This window comes from Bos grunniens, chromosome 21 (genome assembly GCF_055505025.1).
Source record: "Bos grunniens cultivar Pamir isolate PY7600 chromosome 21, Bosgru_T2T1.0, whole genome shotgun sequence".
In the NCBI taxonomy this organism is placed as follows: Eukaryota; Metazoa; Chordata; class Mammalia; order Artiodactyla; family Bovidae; genus Bos; species Bos grunniens.
Genome location: NC_141185.1, coordinates 14,151,875 through 14,177,009, shown reverse-complemented (window position 1 = coordinate 14,177,009; position 25,135 = coordinate 14,151,875). Strand labels below are relative to the sequence as shown.

At 40.1% G+C, this 25,135-nt stretch overlaps 1 protein-coding gene across 13 annotated transcripts in view; it reads right to left on the bottom strand.

Annotated features, from left to right (window-relative positions):
* The window catches only part of CATSPERB (catsper channel auxiliary subunit beta), a 187,038-nt gene that overhangs the window by 51,134 nt on the left and 110,769 nt on the right, over positions 1–25,135 (bottom strand). For 10 of the 13 annotated variants that reach the window (XR_015149463.1, XR_015149462.1, XR_015149466.1 and 7 more), the window contains 5 exons: positions 20,991–21,057; positions 20,684–20,730; positions 19,952–20,104; positions 13,576–13,728; positions 11,217–11,361 (listed from right to left, as the gene is read on the bottom strand). Coding sequence is in view for 8 of the 13 variants with exons in the window: in XM_086363202.1 (XP_086219328.1) it covers positions 11,217–11,361; positions 13,576–13,728; positions 19,952–20,104; positions 20,684–20,730; positions 20,991–21,057 (565 nt within the window). In the remaining 5 variants the exon portion in view is untranslated. Of the gene's footprint in view, positions 1–11,216; positions 11,362–13,575; positions 13,729–14,534; positions 14,731–19,951; positions 20,105–20,683; positions 20,731–20,990; positions 21,058–25,135 lie in introns of those variants that run through there. The other 3 variants (XM_086363203.1, XM_086363206.1, XM_086363208.1) reach the window with 2 other exon arrangements.

Here is a 25,135-nt window from a genome sequence, read left to right as displayed (position 1 = left end):
CTGGAATGTGAAGTCAAGTGGGACTTAGGAAACATCACTACGAACAAAGCTAGTGGAGGTGACGGAATTCCAGTTGAGCTATTTCAAATCCTGAAAGATGATGCCGTGAAAGTGCTGCACTCAATACGCCAGCAAATTTGGAAAACTCAGCAGTGGCCACAGGACTGGAAAAGGTCAGTCTTCATTCCAATCCCAAAGAAACGCAATGCCAGAGAATGTTCAAACTACTGCACAATTGCACTCATCTCACATGCTAGTAAAGTGATGCTTAAAATTCTCCAAGCCAGGCTTCAGCAATACATGAACCATGAACTTCCAGATGTTCAAGCTGGTTTTAGACAAGGCAGAGGAACCAGAGATCAAATTGCCAACATCTGCTGGATCATCAAAAAAGCAAGAGAGTTCCAGAAAAACATCTATTTCTGCTTTCTTGACTATGCCAAAGCCTTTGACTGTGTGGATCACAATAAACTGGAAAATTCTGAAAGAGATGGGAATACCAGACCACCTGACCTGCCTCTTGAGAAACCTGTATGCAGGTCAGGAAGCAACAGTTAGAACTGGACATGGAACAACAGACTGGTTCCAAATAGGAAAAGGAGTACGTCAAGGCTGTATATTGTCACCCTGTTTATTTAACTTCTATGCAGAGTACATCATGAGAAATGCTGGGCTGGAAGAAACACAGCTGGAATCAAGATTGCTGGGAGAAATATCAATAACCTCAGATATGCAGATGACACCATCCTTATGGCAGAAAGTGAAGAAGAACTAAAGAGCCCCTTGATGAAAGTGAAAGTGGAGAGTGAAAAAGTTGGCTTAAAGCTCAACATTCAGAAAACAAAGATCATGGCATCTGGTCTCATCACTTCATGGCAAATAGATGGGGAAACAGTGGCAAACTTTATTTTTCTGGGCTGCAAAATCAGATGGTGACTGCAGCCATGAAATTAAAAGACTCTTACTCCTTGGAAGGAAAGTTATGACCAACCTAAATAGCATATTTAAAAGCAGAGACATTACTTTGTCAACAAAGGTCCGTCTAATCAAGGTTTTGGTTTTTCCAGTGGTCATGTATGGATGTGAGAGTTGGACTATAAAGAAAGCTGAGTGCCAAAGAATTGATGCTTTTGAACTGTGGTGTTAGAGAAGACTCTTGAGAGTCCCTTAGACTGCAAGGAGATCCAACCAGTCCATCCTAAAGGAGATCAGTCCTGGGTGTTCATTGGAAGGACTGATGTTGAAGCTGAAACTCCAATGCTTTGGCCACCTGGTAGGAAGAGCTGACTCATTTGAAAAGACCCTGATGCTGGGAAAGATTGAGGGCAGGAGGAGAAGGGGACGAGAGGGGATGAAATGGTTGGATGGTATCACTGACTCAATGGACACGGGTTTGGGTGGACTCCAGGAGTTGGTGATGGACAGGGAGGCCTGGCGTGCTGCGGTTCCTGGGGTTGCAAAGAGTCGGACACGACTGAGTGAATTGAACTGAACTGGTAGCTCAGATGGTAAAGAATCTGCCTGCAATGTGGGAGACCTGGGTTCGATCCCTGGGTTGGGAGGATCCCCTGGAGGAGAGCATGGCAACCCACTCCAGTGTTCTTGCCTGGAGAATTCATTCCATGGACAGAGATGCCTGGTGGGCGGTCAGAAGAGTGGGACATGACTGAGCGACTTTCACTGGCTCAGTCAAGTTGACACATGAAATTAACCATTACAATTACTAAGGTTCAATATGCCGTATTTCATCTATAAACATAAGATAGACTTTTTTCATATTTTAACATCTTGGAAATGAACATTTTATAATTGATGTTTTATAATCATCGTCCACTAGGTGGCACTGATGCCATAGTAGTCAGTTAGCTATGGGGGCTATATCAATATTGTCTCCGTTCTTTATATTGTCATTACTTCCCTGGATCATTGGTATAATACATATTGAGTTATAATGCTGCTTAAAATGCTTTAAAATATTACATTATAATTTGGTATTGAAACAAAATTACTGTTGGTTCAGCAAGAGAGGAAAACAAAGCACGGCCTATATTCATCAAAAAAAGCAAATGGCACTAAAGAATTACCACACTACCGCATTTTCTTGTAGAACATTCACCAACTATTTTATATGACCTAAGAGGAAAGAAGCCTATAAGTAGATAAATTTACATGTTTTACTGTGAAGATACACATGAAATTATTGCCTTATCACACGCCAAGCTGGGGAAATAACGTCAGCATAATCCATGCATCACCCATGATCATTATTAAAACACTGTGTTAAAGTTTAACTGGAAGAGTTATTCCTTTCTTTCTGTGAATAGAACCAGGTGTATCTTATACTCAATAAAGCTCATATTTGATGAAATACGTTTATAACATTCTTCTGTTGGTTTTGCATATGAACAACTTGTTGTGCATGAACAGTTGGTCAGCCGTGTCAGACTCTTTGTGACACCATGGACTGTAGTCCGCCAGGCTCCTCTGTCCATGGGATTTTCCAGGCAAGTGTACTGGACTCGGTTGCCATTTCCTCCACAGGAGATCTTCCTGACCCAGGGATCACACCTGTGTCTCCTGTGTTTCCTGCTTTGGCAGGCTGAGTGTTTACCAGTGAGCCACTTTGGTTGAACTGGCTCCAGATTCTTAGGTAACCTTTTTCTCCAAAGGTTCTTTAAAAGAATATGTGATGTTATTTGTTGCAGCAGAGAAAAAACCAAGGTTGGCTTGATTCTTTTGTGCCTTTAACATTGATTTACATTTTCTACTTCAAATAATCCAGAAGTGTTTTTGCTTTCTTTATTGGTTTTGCTTTCAGCTAAAAATTTAATGTCTTATCAATTTTGGTTTCCTTTATTCTTACTATTTTCAGTATTGATTCATTCATTCATATTACAGAGCTACAATGTGCCAGGAAGAGAAATACGGAACCACCACCTTTGTTCATCACAGAAAATCCCCACCACTTATAAGTTCTCGATCTTTAGCATCAATATTTGTCATCTGAGATTCTACTTACTTATTCATTCTATATGTAGACATGTTTCTATAGTTTATACCTATGATTTTTAATAGTTTATATTGTCAAGTTAGTTTAGTTTTCTTAAGTGTTGGTTATTTTTACTATTTCCAAAGTAATCTTGCTTAGTCTATTTTGACTTTTGTTTCTAATATGTGTTTATTCTCTATTTGACTGTCCCCCTGGATCCATTCTCTGACTCTCTTTCTTGTTTGTTGCACTGAAAGGCTCATCCCTTTGAATTTCAATCTGTTGCTGTTCAGTTGCTAAGTTGCGTCTGACTCTTTGTGACCCCATGAACATCTAGGCTTCCCTGTCCTTCATTATTTCTCTGAATTTGCTCAAACTCATTTTCAGTGAGTCAGTGATGCCATCTGACCATCTCACCCTCTGTTGCCTTCTCTTATTTCCTTCAATCTTTCCTAGCATCAAGATCTTTTCCAAAGAGTCAGCTCTTCACATCAGGCCGAAGTATTGGAGCTACTTGTGCTGTTTCTAGCAGGCTTCTGATTGCCAAACCAAGTAAAGGGAGAGCCATATATCATTTACCCAACTCTACCTCTTACAAGCTGTGGATATCAATTTAATCTGTAAAAGTAACTAACACTACCCATGTCACCTTTGTTGTGGTGAATATTAAATGAGATGATACTTGTAACATTCTGAATACAACTGCAGTAGCTCAGTGTGTGGGAGCTGTTAGTATTAATCGTCTTTGGGTAGAGTGACATTAATAAATGAGAATAAAGCATGTTTCAGAGTTCCCCTGCTTTAGGGTTGTTCACAGGATCCTACTTTTGTAGATCCTAAAAATCTACCACCACCACCCCATCCCTGCCAGAGGATTCTGGGAAGACGGTAGAGTAGGTTGCACTAGGAATCTCTCACCCCACATGGACAACAATTGCACTGGAAGATTCTATCTGATGTAACTCTTTGGGAACTCTGGAGTCTATTGAAGGCTTGCAACTTTCAGAGGAAGACTTGGATAGTAAATTGTGGTTAATTTCAGCTCTTAACACAGAAGAAGCTACCCATCCTCCACTTTCAGTCTCATGGCAAACAGTTATGCATGTGTTTCTGGGGCAGTTGCACACAGCTTACAGGAACCAGAGTGGGCAAAAAGAACTTTGTCCTCCAAATATTGCGGATCTGTGTTCTGTTTGCTGATTGTGGCTTCTTATCACACAAGTGCAGAAAAAAGGAGGGTGGCCATTCTTTTTGCACATCTCTCAGTGTTGCAAGTCTCACTCTCCCCTGGCTGAAATGACTTCCAGGGAATTTAAAGGGCCTGGGCTTTTCCAACCCTTATTTACTCCTTAATTTCTCCCCCTTATCCATTTTTAGAACCAGATATTAAAGACTAGACATCTCAGTTATTATCAGAAAGACTAAAGATAAAAAGTGATAGTTAAGATTTAGAGAAAAGAGAACACTTGTACACTCTTAGTGGGAATGTAAATTGGTGCAGCCACTGTGAAAAACAGTGTGAAGACACCATAAAAAATTAAGACTGAAAATACCATATGATCCAGCAATTCAACTTTTGGGTATATATCCAAAGGAAATGAAATCACTATCTTGAATAGATAGTTACATCCCCATTTTCATTAAAGCATTGTTCAGAATAACTGAAATATGGAAACAACCTCAATGTTCACCAACAGATGAATCGATAAAGAAAATGTGGTACATATACACAAAAGAATATTATTTGGCCACTAAAAAGAAGGAAACCCTGCCATATGCAACAATGGAGGAAACTTGAGGGCATTATGCTAAATGAAATAAGTCAGAGAAAGTACTATAGGACCTCATTTATATGTTGAACCTATAAAAAAGTCAGTATCACATAAAGTATCTCCTCTGACCACAAGGAGATGATGTTAAAAATCATTAACAAAGAAACTGTAAAATTCCAAAATTGTGGGAACTAAATAAAGCACATTAAAACTAGCAACTACCAAAGAATAAATCACAAGGGAAACTGTAAAATACTTAGAGGCAAATGAAAATGAAACTACAATATGCCAAAACTTACGGGACGAAGTGAAAGTGGTACTATGGGAGTAATTTGTTACTATAAATATTTACATTAAAAATAAGGAAGAAACAAGAGCCTATTATATGGAGTGAAGTAAGTCACAAAGAGAAAAACAAATATTAACGTATATATATGGAATCTAGAAAGATGGTACTGATGACCCTACTTGCAGGGCAGCAATGGAGACCGCAGACATAGAGAACAGACTTGTGGTCACAGTGGTGGGGGGAGGAAGGAGAGAGTGGGATGAATGGAGAGAGTAACACGGAACCAAATACACTACCATCTGTAAAATAGATAGTCAATCGGAATTTGCTGTACAACTCAGGGAACTCAAACTGGGGCTCCGTAAAAACCCTAGAGAGGTGGGCTGGGACAGGAGGTGGTAGGGAGGTTCAAGAGTCAGGGGACAGATGTATACCTATGGCTGATTCACGTTGATGTACGACAGAAACCACCACAATATTGTAAAGTAATTATCCTTCAATTAAAAATAAATGCATTTTTTAAAAATTAAAAAAAGGAGTAACTGAGTGAAGGGAATCAAAGACTACAAAATTTCAATTATAAAATGAATAAGTCACGGAGATGAACAGGAATATCTTGGAGATGCTGCAACTTTGTTTCTAATAAAGCAAATATTGCAATAAAGTGAGTCACATGAATTTTTTTGATTTCCCAGTGTATATAATGCAACTGATCAATGTGATTGATCAATGATCAATGCAATGAAATAAAGGAAAACAATAGAATGGGAAAGACTAGAGATCTCTTCAAGAAAATTAGAGACACAAAGGGAACATTTCATGCAAAGATGGGCACAATAAAGGACAGAAATGTTATGGACCTAACAGAAGCAGAAGATATTAAGAGGTGGCAACAACATGACCCAGATAACCACAATGGCTTGATCACTCACCTAGAGCCAGACACCCTGGAATGTGAAGTCAAGTGGGCCTTAGGAAGCATCTTTATGAACAAAGCTAGTGGAGGTGATGGAATTCCAGGTGAGCTATTTCAAATCCTAAAAGATGATGCTGTGAAAGTGCTGCACTCAATATGCCAGCAAATTTGGAAAACTCAGCAGTGGCCACAGGACTGGAAAAGGTCAGTTTTCATTCCAATCCCAAAGAAAGGCAATGCCAAAGAATGTTCAAACTACTGCACAATTGCACTCATCTCACATGCTAGTAAAGTAATGCTCAAAATTCTCTAAGCCAGGCTTCAACAGTACGTGAACTGTGAACTTCCAGATGTTCAAGGTGGATTTAAAAAATGCAGAGGAACCAGACATCAAATCATCAATATCCACTGGATCATCGAAACAGCAAGACAGTTCCAGAAAAACGTCTACTTCTACTTTATTGACTACGCCAAAGCCTTTGATTGTGTGGATCACAACAGTGGAAAATTCTTCAAGAGATCAGAATACCAGACCACCTTACCTGCCTCCTGAGAAATCTGTATGTGGGTCAAGAAGCAAGTTAGAACTGGACATGGAACAACAGACTGGTTCCAAATTGGGAAAGAAGTATGTCAAGGCTGTATATTGTCACCCTGCCTATTCAACTTATATGCAGAGTACATCATGCAAAATCCTGGGCTAGATGAAGCACAAGTTGGAATCAAGATTGCCGGGAGAAATGTCAATAACCTCAGATATGCAGATGACATCACCCTTATGGGAGAAGAACTAAAGAGCCTCTTGATGAAGGTGAAAGAGGACAGTGAAAAAGCTGGCTTAAAACTCAACTTTCAGAAAACGAAGATCGTGGCATCCAGTCCCATCACTTCATGACAAATAGATGGGGAAATAGTGGAAACAGTGACAGACTTTATTTTCTTGGGCTCCAAAATCACTGCAGATAATGACTGCAGCCATGAAATTAAAAGACGCATGCTTCTTGGAAGAAAAGTTATGACCAACCTAGACAACATATTGAAAAGCAGAGACATTACTTTCTCAACAAAGGTCCACCTAGTCAAAGCTATGGTTTTTCCAGTGGTCATGTATGGACGTGAGAGTTGGACTATAAAGAAAGCTGAGCACCAAAAAATTGATGCTTTTAAACTGTGGTGTTGGAGAAGACTCTTGAGTGTCCCTTGGACAGCAAGGAGATAAACTAGTCAATCCTAAAGGAAATCAAGACTGATATTCACTGGAAGGACTGATGCTGAGGCTCAAGCTTCAATACTTTGGCCACCTGATGCAAAGAACTGACTCACTGGAAAAGACCCAGATGCTGGGAAAGATTGAAGGCAGGAGGAGAAGGGATGAGAGGATGAGATGGTTGTATGGCATCACCAACTCAATGAATATGAGGTTGAGTAAACTCCAGGAGATGGTGCAGGACAGGGAAGCCTAGCATGCTGCAGTCCATGGGGTCACAAACAGTTGGACACCACTGAGCAACTGAACAACAACAACATTGTACAGGAGGCAGCGACCAAAGTCATCCCAAAGAAAAAGAAATGCAAGAAGGTAAGTGGTTGTCTGAGGAGGCTTTACAAAGAGCCAAGAAAAGAAGAGAAAGGCAAGGGAGAAAAGGAAAGATAAAACCAAATAAACACAGAGCTCCAGAGAATAGCAAGGAGAGATAAGAAGGCCCTCTTAAATGAGCAATGCAAATAATAGAGGAATGCAATACAATGGGAATGACTAGAAATCTCTTCAAGAAAATTAGAGACACTGAGGGATCATTTCGTGCAAGGATGGGCACAATAAAGGACAGAAATGGTATGGACCTAGCAGAAGCAGAAGATATTAAGATGAGATGGCTAGAATACATAGAAGAACTATACAAAAATGGTCTTAAAGACCTGGATAATTGTGATGGTGTGGTCACTCACCTAGAGCCAGACATCCTGGAGTGCAAAGTCAAGTGGGTCTTAGAAAGTATTACTACAGCAAAGCTAGTGGGCATAATGGAATTCCAGCAGAAATATTTAAAATCCAAAACGATAATGCTGTTAAAGTGCTGCACTCAATATGTCAGCAAATTTGGAAAACTCAGCAGTGGCCACAGAACTGGAAAATGGTCAGTTTTCATTCCAATCTCAAAGAAAGGCAATGCCAAAGGATGCTCAAACTACCGCACAATTGCTTTCCTTTCACATGCTAGTAACTGCTACTGCTGCTGCTAAGTCGCTTCAGTCGTGTCCGACCCTGTGCGACCCCATAGATGGCAGCCCACTAGGCTCCTTCGTCCCTGGGATTCTCCAGGCAAGAACACTCGAGTGGGTTGCCATTTCTTTCTCCAATGCATGAAAGTGAAAAGTGAAAGTGAAGTCGCTCAGTCGTGTCCGACTCTTAGCGACCCCATGGACTGCAGCCCACCAGGCTCCTCCGTCCATGGGATTTTCCAGGCAAGAGTACTGGAGTAGGGTGCCGTTGCCTTCTCCAACATGCTAGTAAAGTTATGGTCAAATCTTTCAAGCTAGGCTTCAACAGCATGTGAACTGAGAACTCTCAGATGTATAGCTGGATTTAGAAAAGGCAGAGGAACCAGAGATCAAATTGCCAACATTTACTGGGTCATAGAAAAAGCAAGAGAGTTCCAGAAAAACATCTATTTCAGCTTCATTGACTCCATTAAAGACTTTGACTGTGTGGATCACAAAAAACTGTGGAAGATTCTGAAAAAGATCGGAATGCCAGATACATTATCTGTCTCCCAAGAGACCTGTATGTCTGTCAAGAAGCAATTGCTAGAACCGGACATTGAACAACTGACTGGTTCAAAAAACTGGGAAAGGAGTACGACAAAGCTATATATTGTCACCCTGCTTATTAAACTTATATGCAGAGTACATCATGAGAAACGCTGGGCTGGATGAAGCACAAGCTGGAATCAAGATTCTGGGAAGAAATATTAATAACTTCAGTTATGCAGATGACACCACCCTTATGGCAGAAAGTGAAAAGGAACTTTAGTTCCTTTAGCCTCTTGATGAAAGTGAAAGAGGAGCGTGGAAAAGCTGGCTTAAAACTCAACACTCAGAAAACAAAGATTATGGTATTCGATCCCATCACTTTATGGCAAATAGATGGGGAAACAATGGAAATAGTGACAGACTTTATTTTTGGGGGCTCCAAAATCACTGCAGATGGTACTGCATCCATGAAATTAAAAGACACTTGCTCCTTGGAAGAAAAGCTATGACCATCTTAGACAGCGTATTAAAAAGCAGAGACATTGCTTTGCCAATAAAGGTCCGTCTAGTCAAAGCTATAGTTTTTCCAGTAGTCATGTACAGATGTGAGAGTTGGACCATAAAGAAAGTTGAGCACCAAAGAACTGATGCTTTTGAACTGTGGTGTTGGAGAAGACTCTTGAGAGTCCCTTGGACAGCAAGGAAGTTAAACCACTCAATCCTAAAGGAAATCAGTCCTGAGTATTCATTGGAAGGACTGATGCTAAAGCTGAAGCTCTCATACTCTGGCCACCTGATGCCAAGAACCGACTCATTGGAAAAGACCCTGAGGCTGGGAAAGATTGAAGGCAGGAGAAGGGGACAACAGAGGATGAGATGGTTGGATGGCATCACTGACTCAGTGGACATGAGTTTTAGCAAGGTCCAGGAGTTGGTGATGGACTGGGAAGCCTGGAATGCTACAGTCCATGTGGTCACAAATAGTTGACCTGACTAGTGACTGATCAACAATAACAACAACCTCTTCACACCCAGAAGGAAGATTGCTATCAAAAGACCAGAAAATAACAAGTGTTGGCAATGTTATGGAGAAACTGGAACCATTTTACACTGGAAATCAGAATGTAAAATATTACAGTGCTGTGTAAAATAGTATTGCAGATCCTCAAAAAATTAAAAGTAAAATTATCATATGATTCTGAAATGCCACTTCTGAGTATATACCCAAAAGAATACGACCCAGAGGGATGGTATGGGGAGGGAGGAGGGAGGAGGGTTCAGGATGGGGAACACATGTATAAAAAAAGAAAAAAAAAAAAAGAATTAAAAGCAGGTCTTAAAGATGTATCTGTATACCTGTGTTCGTGGCAACACTATTCACAATAGATAAACACAGAAGCAACCCAAGTGTCCACTGATGGACAAATGGACAAGCTAAATGTCATCTATATAGTACAATTATTATTCAGCCTTAATCATGAAGAAAACCCTGATACAAGCTATTATATGTATGAAGCTTAAGGCCATTATGCTATGTGAAATAATCTAGTCACAAATAATCTAGTCACAAAAGGACAAATACTGTATGATTCCACTTATATGAGGCACCAGAGTAATCAAAATCATAGAAACAAAAAATAGAATGGTAGTTGTGAGAAGCTGTGGGGAAGAAGGGTGTGGGGATTTATTTTCAAAAGGTATAAAGTTTTAAGATGAAGAGAGTTAAGGAGATGGATGTTGGTGATGGTTGCAGAATATTTGCATGTATTTAACACCACTGATGGAGAAGGCAATGGCACCCCACTCCAGTACTCTTGCTTGGAAAATCCCATGGATGGAGGAGCCTGGTGGGCTGCAATCCATGGGGTTGCGAAGAGTCGGACACGACTGTGTGACTTCACTTTCACTCTTCACTTTCATGCATTGGAGAAGGAAATGGCAACCCACTCCAGTGTTCTTGCCTGGAGAATCCCAGGGATGGGGGAGCCTGGTGGGCTGCCGTCTATGGGGTCGCACAGAGTCGGACACGACTGAAGCGACTTAGCAGCAGCAGCAGCAGCAGCACTGAGGCCTTCCCAGGTGGTGCTTGTGGTAAAGAACCCACCTGCCAATGCAAGAGACATAAGAGATGCAGGTTCGATCCCCGGGTCAGGAAGAGCCCCTAGAGGAGGGCATCGCAACCCACTCCAGTATTCTTGCCTGGAGAAGCCCATGGACAAAGGAGCCTGGCGGGTAAGTCCATAGGGTTGCAAAGAATTGGACACAAGTGAAGTGACTGAGCACATATCTAATACCACTGAACTGTATACTTAGAATGGTTAAGATGTTAAATTTTGTTATGTTTATTTTTATTACTGTAAAACATTTAAAAAATCCATCTAAAACCCCTAATATGTCTGAGACCTTAGGATCAGTTCATTAATATGGCAGATTTAAAAATACATCTTCTAACCCTTGGCTCACAGGTAGTGCTTATACCAGTAAAAGTGAATTCCTCACCTGCCTTTGTCAAGTAAACCTTTCCACTTTGGGAAACAAGCGTAATATCTGAAGTATAAAAACTATGGTAAGTATTCTTTATGATATCATCATGAAAGTCAGCTATTAAATCAAAGGTGTTGCCGCCATCAATTGAAAGCCATACCTAAGGGAATAGAAAGACAATACCTCACTAAAGAGCTGCCATGTAACAGTCAGCAATTACCTAATCTTCCTACATAAGAAAGTCAGGCAGCATAAGCATACTCCCACATCCATCATGCATTCATCCCCCCTCACACACACAAGTGTAAAGGCTCCTTATGTACTTGGTCAGCCCTCGATCCCCTTCCTAGAGTTTGCGCAACAGTGCATGTGGCAATCTTCAGTTTTATAAAAGATGCATAAAAGAACAAAGTTATTTCATTATCTCTCAACTGGGTCCTCCTTGTTCATAAAATGATGAAGTGTTAGATGAATTGCTGTATGGAGGAGAGTGCTTACCCATATTAAAACGGGTAAATGCTTATCCATATTAAAATGACTTTTTGCTGAATTCCTCTAACAGGTTTTTTTGTTTGTTTGTTTTTTGCAGTATCTTCAGAGTTTTCTACATAGAAGATCATATCACCTGTGAACACAGATAATTTTGCTTCTTGCTTTTATACGCAGATACTTTAAAATTTCTTTTTCTTGTCTAATAGCTCTGGTCAGAACTTCTAGTACTATACTGAATAGAAGTGGTGAGAGTGTGCTTCCTTGCCTTATTCCTTCCTTACCTTAGAGGAAAAGCTGTAAGTCTTTCACTGTTGAGTATAACGTTCATTGTGTGTTTCTTGTATGAGGTTTTTATCATGTTTAGGTGGTTTTCTTCTATTTCTAGTCTACTACATGTTTTTATCATGAAAGTATGTTGAATTTTATCAAATGCTCTTTTGTATCAACTGAGATGATGTTGTGATTATTTTCCCCCTTCATTCTGTTAATGTGGTATATTACACTGTTCAATTTTCATATGTTTAACCATCTCTGTGTTACAGGAACAAATTCCACTTGGTCGTGGTATGTATAATCTTTTTAATTTCATTGCTGAATTCAGTTTCCTAGTATTTTGTTGAGAATTTTTGTATCAATGTTGTCTAGGGATTTGATTTATAGTTTTCTTGTAGTATTCTTATTTGACTTTGATATCAGGTTAATGGTGGTCTTAAAAAATGACCTTGAAAATATTCATTCCTCTTCATTTTTTTTCTTCCCTTTGGCAAGAGTTTGAAGAGGTTTAGTATTAATTCTTCTTTAAAATTTGACCAATTCACCAATGAAGCCATATGGCCTTGGACTTTTCTTTGTTGGGAGGTTTGATTACCGATTCAATTTCCTAACTAGTTATTGGTCTGCTCAGATTTATTTTTTCATGATTTAAGAATTAGTAGGTTGTGTGTTTCTGGGAATTTACCTATTTGTTCTAGGTTATCCAGTTTGTTAGCATACAAAACTATTCATAATATTCTCATATCCTCCTCATTTCTGTGGCATCAGTTGTAACATCCCCTCTTTCAATTTTTAGACGAATCTTCTCTTTCTTAGTTTACCTAGTTAAGTTTTGTCAACAAACCAGGTCTTAATTTAACTGCTTTCTTCTATTCCCTATTACATTTATCTTTCTTCTATTCTTTATTATATCCTTCCTTTTGTTAGCTTTCAGTTTGTGGCTCTTCTTTTTTTAGTTCCTTAAGTTGTAAAATTAGGTTGCCCATCCTCCTAGGCAACTATTTAATTCTGTTGTCTCTTTCCTCAAATCCCCTCCCCTCTACATTTCTCCTCCATCATCACTCATAAATAATTCTGATTTTTTTTGTGTGAGAAAATAAAAGATAAATTCCCACATCCTCCATTACCATAGCTCCCCACCTAACTGCTTTTGAACCCCAAAACCCTTCCTCCCTCCACTTACTATTGTTTGTGCTGAGATCAATCTCTTCACTAGTTCATATAGATTATCTCCTCTCACCTCTTCAGAAATGTCTCTCCAGCAGTTTGTTCTCTTTCCTGCATCATTAATTTTTCCCTCTCTACCAAATAATTCCTGAAAGCACACATCATAATTCCTTCTGTCTTAAAAAAAAAAAAAAAAAACTCTTCTTTTGACCTTTCCTTTTTCAAATACTGTCACATTTCCCTGTTCCACTTTTCAGCAAAACTTTGCAAAAGATTTGCTTGTATTCACTGTCACCAATTCCTTTCTTCTCATTCTCTCTTCATTAGGCTTTCCACCTCCCTGACCATCAGAACAACTCCATTCTTAATGTATATCCATTCAGCATAGAGTAAGTGAAGAATTTACATCTATACTAGAGTGTAAAGTTTAATCTATACATACCTGATTACCGTAAGCATACAGAAAATGGCTTCGTGGGTGGAATATCATTCCAACAGGAGAAGAGAATGATGAAGGAAAAGAGAAAGGTGGAAATTTTTGTATTAAGTCTGGTTTGTTGTGTTTTAGGATCCTCACAGAGACAATGGTATTTTTCTAGAAATAGATAAACAAAGAAGGAGCAAATTGTAAGGTTTCTTTGCACCAACAGTACTATGTCTATGTTACAATTTTTAGAGTTTCTTGTTACCTGGATTTTGATTAAGATAGGGATACAACCTTTAACAGCATAGAATTGAAAGGATTAGCAGCTATTGGTATCTCTTTACTCTGCTTCCCTCTACTGTATAGGTCCATCTTGTAGATATTGAACATAAAGTAAAGAGGATTAAATAATTTGCCCAAGGTTTTAAAATAAATGTCAAGGGATTTATTGTAGACTCATTACTGAACTTGACAGACTCCAATGCCCATTCACCAGAACTATAATGTCAAATTACTTTTTAAAATATGAACCCCTAGGCTACACTACAGTTCTGTCAGATCATGATTCTGGTGGGGATCAGAATATGTACCCCAAGGTATGACATTTTGGTATAAAGTTTATTTCATGCTGATATTTTAGATTCAAAAGATGCAACAAATTTCTTCCCTCATCTGACTAAAAGCAGCAATATCTGGAATATAAGGCTGCCATTAATTTCTCTTCAGAGCATATCTACTCCTAGAAGGCAGCATGCGAACAAAACCTACCCCAGATCCCTTCTGCAGGGGAGCTTTAAGGCCCACAAGAGACAGAAAAATCATTCAAGCTTATTCAAACAAATATTATCATGGACTTTCTTAACTCCTGTTTGTTCTCCTGTAAACCCATTACCTTTTCACTTGTTTTCTTTCAAGTATCCTTCTCACTCAATTTCTTAAACTATTAAGATGGTATATAACCTCCAAAATTTAACTACCTTTTGAGTTATTCATCACTGACTTTCACCCATATGTTTGTGCATTCAGTTCACAGTCAGTTGTGTCTGACTCTTTGCAACCTCATGGACTGAAGCATGCCAGTCTTCCCTGTCCATCACCAACTCCTGGAGCTTGCTCAAACTCATGTCCATCAAGTTGGTGATGCCATCCAACCATCTCATCCTCTGTTGTCCCTTTCTCCTCTTGCCTCCAATCTTTCCCAGCATCATGGTTTTTTCCAAGGAGTCAGTTCTTCGCATCAGGTGGCCAAAGTACTGGAGTTTCAGCTTCAGCATCAGTCCTTCCAGTGCACATTCAGTTTTGATTTCCTTTAGAATTGACTGGTTTGATGTCCTTGCAGTCCAAGGGACTCTCAAGAGTCTTCTCCAACACCACAGTTCAAAAGCATTGATTCTTCGGCACTCAGCTTTCTTTATAGTCCAACTCTCACATCCAATACATGACTACTGGAAAAACCATAGCTTTGATTAGATGAACCTCTGTCAGCAAAGTAATGTCTCTGCTTTTTAATATGCTGTCTAAGTTGGTCATAGCTTTTCTTCCAAGGAGCAAGTGTCTTTTAATTTCATGGCTACAGTCACCATCTGCAGTGATTTTGGAGCCCCCCACCAAAATAAAGTCTGTCACTGTTTCCATTGTTTCCCCATCTATTTGCCATAAAGTGATGGGACTGGATGCCATGATCTTCATTTTTTGAAAGCTGATTTTTTTTAAAAATATACATTTATTTATTTTAATTGGAGGTTAATTACTTCACAATATTGCAGTGGTTTTGCCATACATTGACATGAATCCGCCATGGGTGTACATGTGTTCCCCATCCTGAACCCCCCTGCCACCTCCCTCCCCATCCCATCCCTCTGGGTCATCCCAGTGCACCAGCCCCGAGCACCTTGTCTCAAACCTGCATCAAACCTGGACTGGTGATTCATTTCACATATGATAATATACATGTTTCAATGCCATTCTCCCAAATCATCCCACCCTTGCCCTCTCCCACAGAGTCCAAAAGACTGTTCTATACATCTGTGTCTCTTTTGCTGTCTCGCATATAGGATTATCATTACCATCTTTCTAGGGTTATCATTACCATCTTTCTAAATTACATATATATGTGTTAATATACTGTACTGGTGTTTTTCTTTCTGGCTTACTTCACTCTGTATAAAAGGCTCCAGTTTCATCCACCTCATTAGAACTGAAAGCTGAGTTTTAAGCCAATTTTTTCACTGTCCTGTTTCACTTTCATCAAGAGACTCTTTAGTTCTTCTTTGTTTTCTGCCATAAGGGGGGTGTCATCTGCATATCTGAGGTTATTGATATTTCTCCCGGCAATCTTGATTCCAGCTTGTGCTTCAGCCAGCCCAGCATTTCACATGATGTACTCTGCATACAAATTAAATAAGCAGGGTGACAATATATAGCCTTGACATACTCCTTTCCCAATTTGGAACCAGTTTGTTGTTCCACGTTTGGTTCTAATGTTGCTTCTTGACCTGCATACAGATTTCTCAGGATGCAGGTAAGGTGATCTGGTAGTCCCATCTGTTGAAGAATTTTCTACAGATGGTTGTGATCCATACAGTCAAAGGCTTTGGTGTAGTCAATAAAGTAGAAGTAGATGTTTTTCTGGAACTCTCTTGCTTTTTTGATGACCCAGCAGATGCTGGTGATTTGATCTCTGGTTCCTCTGCCTTTTCTAAATCCACCTTGAACATCTGGAAGTTCACAGTTCACATACTGCTGAAGCCTGGCTTGGAGAATTTTGAGCATTACTTTGCTAGTGTGTGAGATGAGTGCAATTGTGTGGTAGTTTGAGCATTCTTTGGCATTGCCTTTCTTTGGGATTGGAATGAAAACCGACCTTTTACGCCCTGTGGCCACTGCTGAGTTTTCCAAATTTGCTGGCATGTTGGGTGCAGCACTTTCACAGCATCATCTTTTAGGGTTTGAAATAGCTCAACTGGAATTCCATCACCTCCACTAGCTTTGTTCGTATAGATGCTTCCTAAGGCCCACTTGACTTTGCATTCCAGGATGCCTGGCTCTAGGTAAGTGATTACACCATCGTGGTTATCTAAGTCAGAAGATTTTTTTTGTATAGTTCTTCAGCATCGGACTTTACTTCCATCACCAGTTTCATCTACAACTGGGCATTGTTTTCACTTTGGCTTTGTCTCTTCATTCTTTCTGGAGTTATTTCTCCACTCTTTTCCAGTAGCATATTGGGCACCTACTGACCTGGGAAGTTCATCTTTCAATGTCATATCCTTTTGCCTTTTCATACTGTTCATGGGGTTCTCAAGGAAAGAATGCTGAAGTGGTTTGCCATTCCCTTCTCCAGTGGACCACATTTTGTCAGAACTGTCCACCATGACTCATCCGTCTTGGGTGGCCCTACACAGCATGGCTAATAGTTTCATTGAGTTAGACAAGGCTGTGGTCCATGTGATCAGTTTGATTGATTAATTTTCTGTGATTGTGTGTGCATTGCATGCATAAATAATTATTTTCTTTTCTCTTATTAATCTGTCTTTTATCAGTTTAATTTGCAGGGCCTGAATTAGAGGGTTTGAGCATTCTTTGGCATTGCCTTTCTTTGGGATTGGAATGAAAACTGACCTTTTCCAGTCCTGTGGCCACTGCTGAGTTTTCCAAATTTGCTGGCATATTGAGTGCAGCACTTTCACAGCATCATATTTCAGGATTTGAAGTAGCTCAACTGGAATTCCATCACCTTCACTAGCTTTGTTCGTAGTGATGCTCTCTAAGGCCCACTGGACTTCACATTCCAGGATGTCTGGCTCTACGTCAGTGATCACACCATTGTGATTATCTGGATCGTGAAGATCTTTTTTGTACAGTTCTTCTGTGTATTCTTGCCACCTCTTCTTAATATCTTCTGCTTCTCTTAGGTCCATACAATTTCTGTCCTTTATTGAGCCCATCTTTGCATGAAATATTCCCTTGGTATCCCTAATTTTCTTGAAGAGATCTCTAGTCTTTCCCATTCTGTTGTTTTCCTCTATTTCTTTGCATTGATCACTGAGGAAGGCTGTCTTATCTCTTCTTGCTATTCTTTGGAACTCTGCATTCAGATGCTTATATCTCTCCCTTTCTCCTTTGCTTTTTGCTTTTCTTCTTTTCACAGCTATTTGTAAGGCCTCCCCAGACAGCCATTTTGCTTTTTTGCATTTCTTTTCCATGGGGATGGTCTTGATCCCTGTCTCCTGTACAATGTCACGAACCTCAGTCCATAGTTCATCAGGCACTCTATCTATCAGATCTAGTCCCTTAAATCTATTTCTCACTTCTACTGTATAATCATAAGGGATTTGATTTAGGTCATACCTGAATGGTCTAGTGGTTTTCCCTACTTTCTTCAATTTCAGTCTGAATTTGGCAAAAAGGAGTTCAAATAAAGAGTTCAAAGAATGCTCAAACTACCACACAATTGCACTCATTTCACACGCTAGTAAAGTAATGCTCAAAATTCTCCAAGCCAGTCTTCAGCAATACGTGAACAGTGAACTTCCAGTTGTTCAAGCTGGTTTTAGAAAAGGCAGAGGAACCAGAGACCAAATTGCCAACATCTGCTGGATCATCGAAAAAGCAAGAGAGTTCCAGAAAAACATCTATTTCTGCTTTCTTGACTATGCCAAAGCCTTTGACTGTGTGGATCACAATAAACTGTGGAAAATTCTGAAACAGATGGGAATACCAGACCACCTGACCTGCCTCTTGAGAAATCTGTGTGCAGGTCAGGAAGCAACAGTTAGAACTGGACATGGAACAACAGACTGGTTCCAAATAGGAAAAGGAGTACGTCAAGGCTGTATATTGTCACCCTGCTTATTTAACCTATACGCAGAGTACATCATGAGAAATGCTGGGCTGGAAGAAGCACAAGCTGGAATCAAGATTGCCGGGAGAAATATCAATAACCTCAGATATGCAGATGACACCACCCTTATGGCAGAAAGTGAAGAGGAACTAAAAAGCCTGTTGATGAAGGTGAAAGAGGAGAGTGAAAAAGTTGGCTTAAAACTCAACATTCAGAAAATGAAGATCATGGCATCTGGTCCCATCACTTCATGGGAAATAGATGGGGAAACAATGGAAACAGTGTCAGACTTTATGTTTTTGGGCTCCAAAATCACTGCAGATGGTGACTGCAGCCATGAAATTAAAAGACACTTACTCCTTGGATGAAAAGTTATGACCAACCTAGATAGCATATTCAAAAGCAGAGACACTACTTTGCCAACAAAGGTCCGTCTAGTCAAGGCTTTGGTTTTTCCTGTGGTCATGTATGGATGTGAGAGTTGGACTGTGAAGAAAGCTGAGTGCCGAAGAATTGATGCTTTTGAACTGTGGTGTTGGAGAAGACTCTTGAGAGTCCCTTGGACTGCGAGGACATCCAACCAGTCCATTCTGAAGGAGATCAGCCCTGGGATTTCTCTAGAAGGAATGATGCTAAAGCTGAAACTCCAGTACTTTGGCCACCTCATGCAAAGAGTTGACACATTGGAAAAGACTCTGATGCTGGGAGGGATTGAGGGCAGGAGGAGAAGGGGACGACAGAGGATGAGATGGCTGGATGGCGTCACTGACTCGATGGATGTGAGTCTGAGTGAACTCCAGGCGTTGGTGATGGACAGGGAGGCCTGGCATGCTGTGATTCATGGAGTCGCAGAGTCGGACACGACTGAGCAACTGAACTGAACTGAACTGAATTAGAGGGTAGAGGAAAAATTTTTATCTCCTAAAATCATGCAGGTAAAGCTTGTTCCACTTTTTGTTCATTTAAACTAACCATTTTATGGAAACTTAAATATATACAGAGCAAATACAGCTTATACTATCCTGAATAATAAGCAAAGCAGAATCATTATACAGATAGCATTGAATTTTGTGTTTTCATCAAACTGAATGATAATCAGAAACAAGACATCTATAAGGTATCAAGTGAAAGTGAAAGTCACTCAGTCATGTCCAACACTTAGTGACCCCATGGACGTCCATGGAATTCTCTCCAGGGGATTTTCCCAACCCAGGGGTCAAACCCAGGTCTCCTGCATTGCAAGTGGATTCTTTACCAGCTGAGCCACAAGGGAAGTCTAAGAATATTGGAGTAGGTAGCCTATCCTTTCTCCAGTGGATCTTCCCAACCCAGGAATCAAACCGGGGTCTCCCGCATGGCAGGTGGATTCTTTACCAACCTAGCTATCAGGGAAGGTATCAAACTATATTAATTATCATAAATAATTTCACTGCAGCCAATTTTTATCAACTTATACTGCCAAAGAAAACAAGAACTTGGAATAAGCTTTGGTCAGGTACATTTTCATTATTGTGGTGTCAGGAGCAATCCCCTCTGGGCTTTAAGGCCTACCTGGTTATGGAAGAGGTAGACTGCAGAACTTTGCTCTTGGTCAACAAGAAATGTTATCACAGTTGAAAGAATAGTTTTGGTTCCTTTTGGAACAGGGGGTAAGCAAGGTAACCATTCAAGAAATGGTTCTTTACTGTAAAAACAAGAGTTTGCCTACAAAAAGAGAAAGGAAAAAGTAATGCCATTGTTGAACTCTAGAAGTCCTCATTAGCTTCTATAGGCAAATAAACCAATGGACCACTGTGTTGTTATCTTCTGGGGGCTGAGAGTCCAGAAAACATGGCCAAACATCCCTTTCTGGCATGAATTGTTAGATAATTGCTGCTGCTGCTAAGTTGCTTCAGTCGTGTCTGACTCTGTGTGACCCCATAGACAGCAGCCCACCAGGCTCCTCTGTCCCTGGGATTCTCCAGGCAAGAATATTGGAGTGGGTTGCCATTTCCTTCTCCAATGCAGAAAAGTGAAAGTGAAGTCTCTCAGTCGTGTCTGATTCTTAGCGACCCCATGGACTGTAGCCTACCAAGCTCCTCCGTCCATGGGATTCTCCAGGCAAGAATACTGGAGTGGGTTGCCATTTCCTTCTCCAGTTAAATCCAAGTAGAGGCACCACTGGGAGCAAAGAGTGGTTGTTAAGCCTTTCAGTCTGTAGAATTGCCATTCTTTAGATTAAAAAGAACCTATAAAATTATGCACAGCAAAATTTCTTACTTTTTAAAATATTGAATATCATACCTCACTTAGGGTCCTGTTTCTGTCAAAGGTGATAGTAACATAATCAACTATAAAATATAAAGGTACAGAAATTATAAGTAGCATCTATATTTTTAAATGTATCATTAAGTATACTCAAATACAATTTTCTTACATTTTATAACAGGGCATGCCTATTGCCTTATATTTAAATTAATTCCCACCCCCCCCAGTTTTAGGCTCTTAACTTATACAAAACAAATCTATCTTTATGCTTAATTCTATTTTTATTTCATTTTATCTAATCTATATGTGCTATCTATGTTGAGAAAAGTTTATTAAAATTTACCTTCAAAGTGTTCTCTGTTAGCAAAACATCTTTCATTATACCACAGTTTTCCTTTGATGTAGTCAACCTACATAAATAAACAAAAGTATCATTTAGGCAATACATAGACTTAAGATATAAGATAGAAAAACATCAGAAAATTTAAAAGTTAGTTCAGGAATGTGAGGCAAATAGAAAGAGAAAAACTGTATGCCAACAAATAAAAGGTCATAGAGGGCAGGAAACAAGAATATGATTTTTGAACAACACACAAAAGAGGAATACAAAATTTTGCTTGATTAGCATATGTTAATGAAGATGCTGCTGCTGCTAAGTCGCTTCAGTCATATCCGGCTCTGTGCGACCGCATAGATGGCAGCCCACCAGGCTCCCCCGTCCCTAGGATTCTCCAGGCAAGAACACTGGAGTGGGTTGCCATTTCCTTCTCCAATGCATGAAAGTGAAAAGTGAAAGTGAAGTCAGTCATGTCCGACTCTTCGTGATCCCATGGACTGCAGCCTACCAGGCCCCTCCATCCATGGGATTTTCCAGGCAAGAGTACTGGAATGAGGTGCCATTGCCTTCTCTCTATGAATTGTCTATCTGAGGCTCCCAGGAGCTGTTGATCTTTCATTACAGTTAAAACAGGCCATATGCTTATCTTTTATTCTCCTTCAGCTGCAGCTAGGTTTAAGGAGTCTTCCCAGAAGCCTGACAGCAGCACAAAGCAATAAGAAAAAAATACAAGTTTTGAAAAATTGGTCATAAGAGAGAAACTTCCAAGAAGGTAAGATTATTCATGTTGGATATGAGTTATATGCAAGAATTTGAGATGGTTCTGTTATAGGTATCTATGAAAAAATGTTGCCTGCCTGCAGTAAACAAAGGATTTGCAGCCATCAAGCCACTACAACCATGACTGTGAGCCCCGAGGGAACTCAGGATGGAGACAGATGGGCTGTCTGCCTGCTGCCATGCTCTCAGTCACTGCAGCCAGCCCCCAAAGACACACCCTGAGGAGACTCAGGATGAGAAAGCACAGGGTACTGGTGCCAAAGAGCTGAGGTGCACATCAGAGGAATGATTTCAGGGAGCCCAGACGCTTGCATCTTCCCATACATAGAAAAGCACTAAATTCCTTGAGATATCTGGTTTTCTTTAAAGAAAACTTTTGATGTTCCAACTACCTGGTCTTTGCTGCAAAAACTCCTTTTATATCCTGGTTCCCCTTTCCCTCTTGGGAGCAGTCTCTCAGAGCTATCTGAGAGGCTGTGTCCTGGGCTTATGTCCTCAGTTTTGTCCACAGAATAAAATATAACTCTCAACTTTTAGATTATGTAATTTTTTCAGTTAACATAGGAAGACTCTGACGCTCAAATTATTGTTGAGACAAAAGGAAAACCTTCTTACATTTTTAAAGATCAATAATAAAATCTGCATAATCTGTACAATAAAAGCCTTTAAAATATTTTAGAATAGACTGTGGTGATGGTTGTACAATTGTGATTATACTAAAGGCCATTGAATTGTACACTATAAGTGGGTAAATATTATGCTATGTGAATTATATCTTAATAATACTTCTAAACAAATAAAGAAGCCTTTTAAAATGGAATAGACAATAATTTATTTGAATTTCAATCTAAGGCATTATATCAAATGAGCCTGTTCTCATATAAATCTTTAGTGCTTTAGAATATTGTGATTATCATGACTATATATGGGCAATTAATAAAGAACCTCTACTGGGTCCGGAGATTCCTTTTTTTTTCTCTCTTGCTCTTTACATTTCTTTTTTTTTTTTTTCCTACCTGGAATAAAACTGATAATACTTCAGTGAATATCCCTGGGGATAATTTAATCTGAACAGGCTAACTTTATTCCAAGGATGAGCTCATGCCTCAGGCCTGATTTAGAGTCACAAAGAGGGGTCAGGAATGAACACACGATCCAAGTCAGGGTAATGAGTCGGCCCTGAGACTTGGAACTACCAGAAAAGAGAGGCTTTATTCCCGCGGGGATTGCTAAATTGCTTGCACGTAAACTTGGTGGCCGTTCTTACTGACAATTGGAACAAATGTACTGAGAGTGAAGTCAATGCAGAGGAAAGCAGATTCAAATGCTGAGAAGACAGAGTTCGACGGACATTTGTTAGGCACAAAATCCAGTCATGTCTGAAAGCCAGATTCTTCATTCCTTGAATTCCCTGCTCACATGAGCCAACAACTGCATCTCCTTTGCTAAAATCAGATTTAGTTGGTTTCTGTCATTTGCTTTCAAAAGGTTCTGACTATCTGTTTGGAGAGAAAATATAGTTTTTGTTTGTTTGGTTAAGTTTCTACTTTGATTCATGAACCAGGCCAAATTTTTATATAATGTTATTTAATCACTTCAACTCTAAGAGGTAGGTAATGCTATGAACATTTTAAAATGAAGAAATTAAGGCTAGAGAGGTATATGACTGTTCAAAGTTCCATGCTGCATGGCTACTAACTTCCTACAAGACTGGATTCCTGTCTGTCTTCATTTATTCACTCATGGATTCTGCCAACATTTATTTGAGATGACCTATGTGCAAGGCAGGGTGGTAACTTATTAGCTGCTGCTGCTGCTGCTAAAGTGCCTCAGTTGTGTCCGACTCTGTGCGACCCCATAGACGGCAGCCCACCAGGCTCCCCAGTCCTTGGGATTCTCCAGGCAAGAACACTGGAGTGGGTTGCCATTTCCTTCTCCAACTTACTAGCATACACCAGTAAATAAAGTAGTTCTTGACATGAAAGCTAAAATCTGCTGAGGCAAGTCAGAGGGCTCAACAGACAAAAAAGGGTGACAAACGACAGCCATTAGTGGTGACAGCATTGAGGCTGTACAGGAAAGGGGGGGACAAACGACAGCCATTAGTGGTGACAGCATTGAGACTGTACAGGAAAGGGGGTGACAAACGACAGCCATTAGTGGTGACAGCATTGAGGCTGTACAGGAAAGGGGGTGACAAACGACAGCCATTAGTGGTGACAGCATTGAGGCTGTACAGGAAAGGGGGTGACAAACGACAGCCATTAGTGGTGACAGCATTGAGACTGTACAGGAAAGGCACCCTTGGCAGTCACAGAGGGGCTATTGAAGAAGCGGTAGGAACTCTGAGTCATGGGTCCCTAACCTCCAGGATCTAACGTTTGATGATGTATGGTGGAGTTGATGTAATAATAGTAGAAATAAACTGCACAATAAATGTAATATGCTTGAATCATTCCAAAACCATCCTCCCTTACTCCGGTCTGTGGGAAAATTGTCTCCATGAAACTGCTCCCTGGTGCCAAAAAGGTTGGGGATCCTTGCTCTAAGTGAAATGAAAGGGAGGGGGAGGGAATGCACCCTAAGGAGATGAAACATCTTGTCCAACTGATTCAAAGTGTAAGAAATGATGGCTCATTTCAAGGTGTGTTTGCTGTGCCTGGAAAGGGCTGCTTGGGGTGAGGAGCAGGCACCACAAGGCTGAGGAAGGCACGAGAGGCTCTGACCATGAAGGACTCTGTATGTCTCTCAAGAGCTTGGATTTTATCCTTAAAGAAGTGACCCCAGATGCCTGCTAGTTCCACTAACCAGATTTTGGCAGAGAGATTTTGCCTCATGTCAAGTTCCCAATTGAGGGCCTTTGCACCACTGTCTGGACATATTTTGGTAAAATCATTTCTTCAAATCATTTGAATTTCTGCTTCAATTTCACCTCCTTGGAGAGGCTTACTAAAATCACCTGGCTTAAAATACAGTATTATCTTCTCTTCACTCTCTGTTTCTCTTTCCTGCTTTAATTTGAATAAGCCCTTTTTACTCTTCACAGTCTGCATATGTTTGTGTACTTGTTCATGGTCTAGCTGCTTCAGGAGAATGGAAAGCTACAGGAGAGTCAGGACTTTATCTTGTATGTCTTTGTCTAAACAAGCCTGGCTCAACAAACTTCTGTTGAATGGATGAATAAGGGCATGAATAAACCGCCAAGTATTAACTCCTTCAAATTCCTGGCTGGATAGCCACACACATCCCATTCTTACTGTCCTTTCTTCAATCATTATAGAAGAGGCCTTTCCTAAAGGTAAATCCCTATACCTTTAAGAATAAGTTCACTTTCCCCTGCATTTTGCCCTGCCACATGACCTCACTATCTT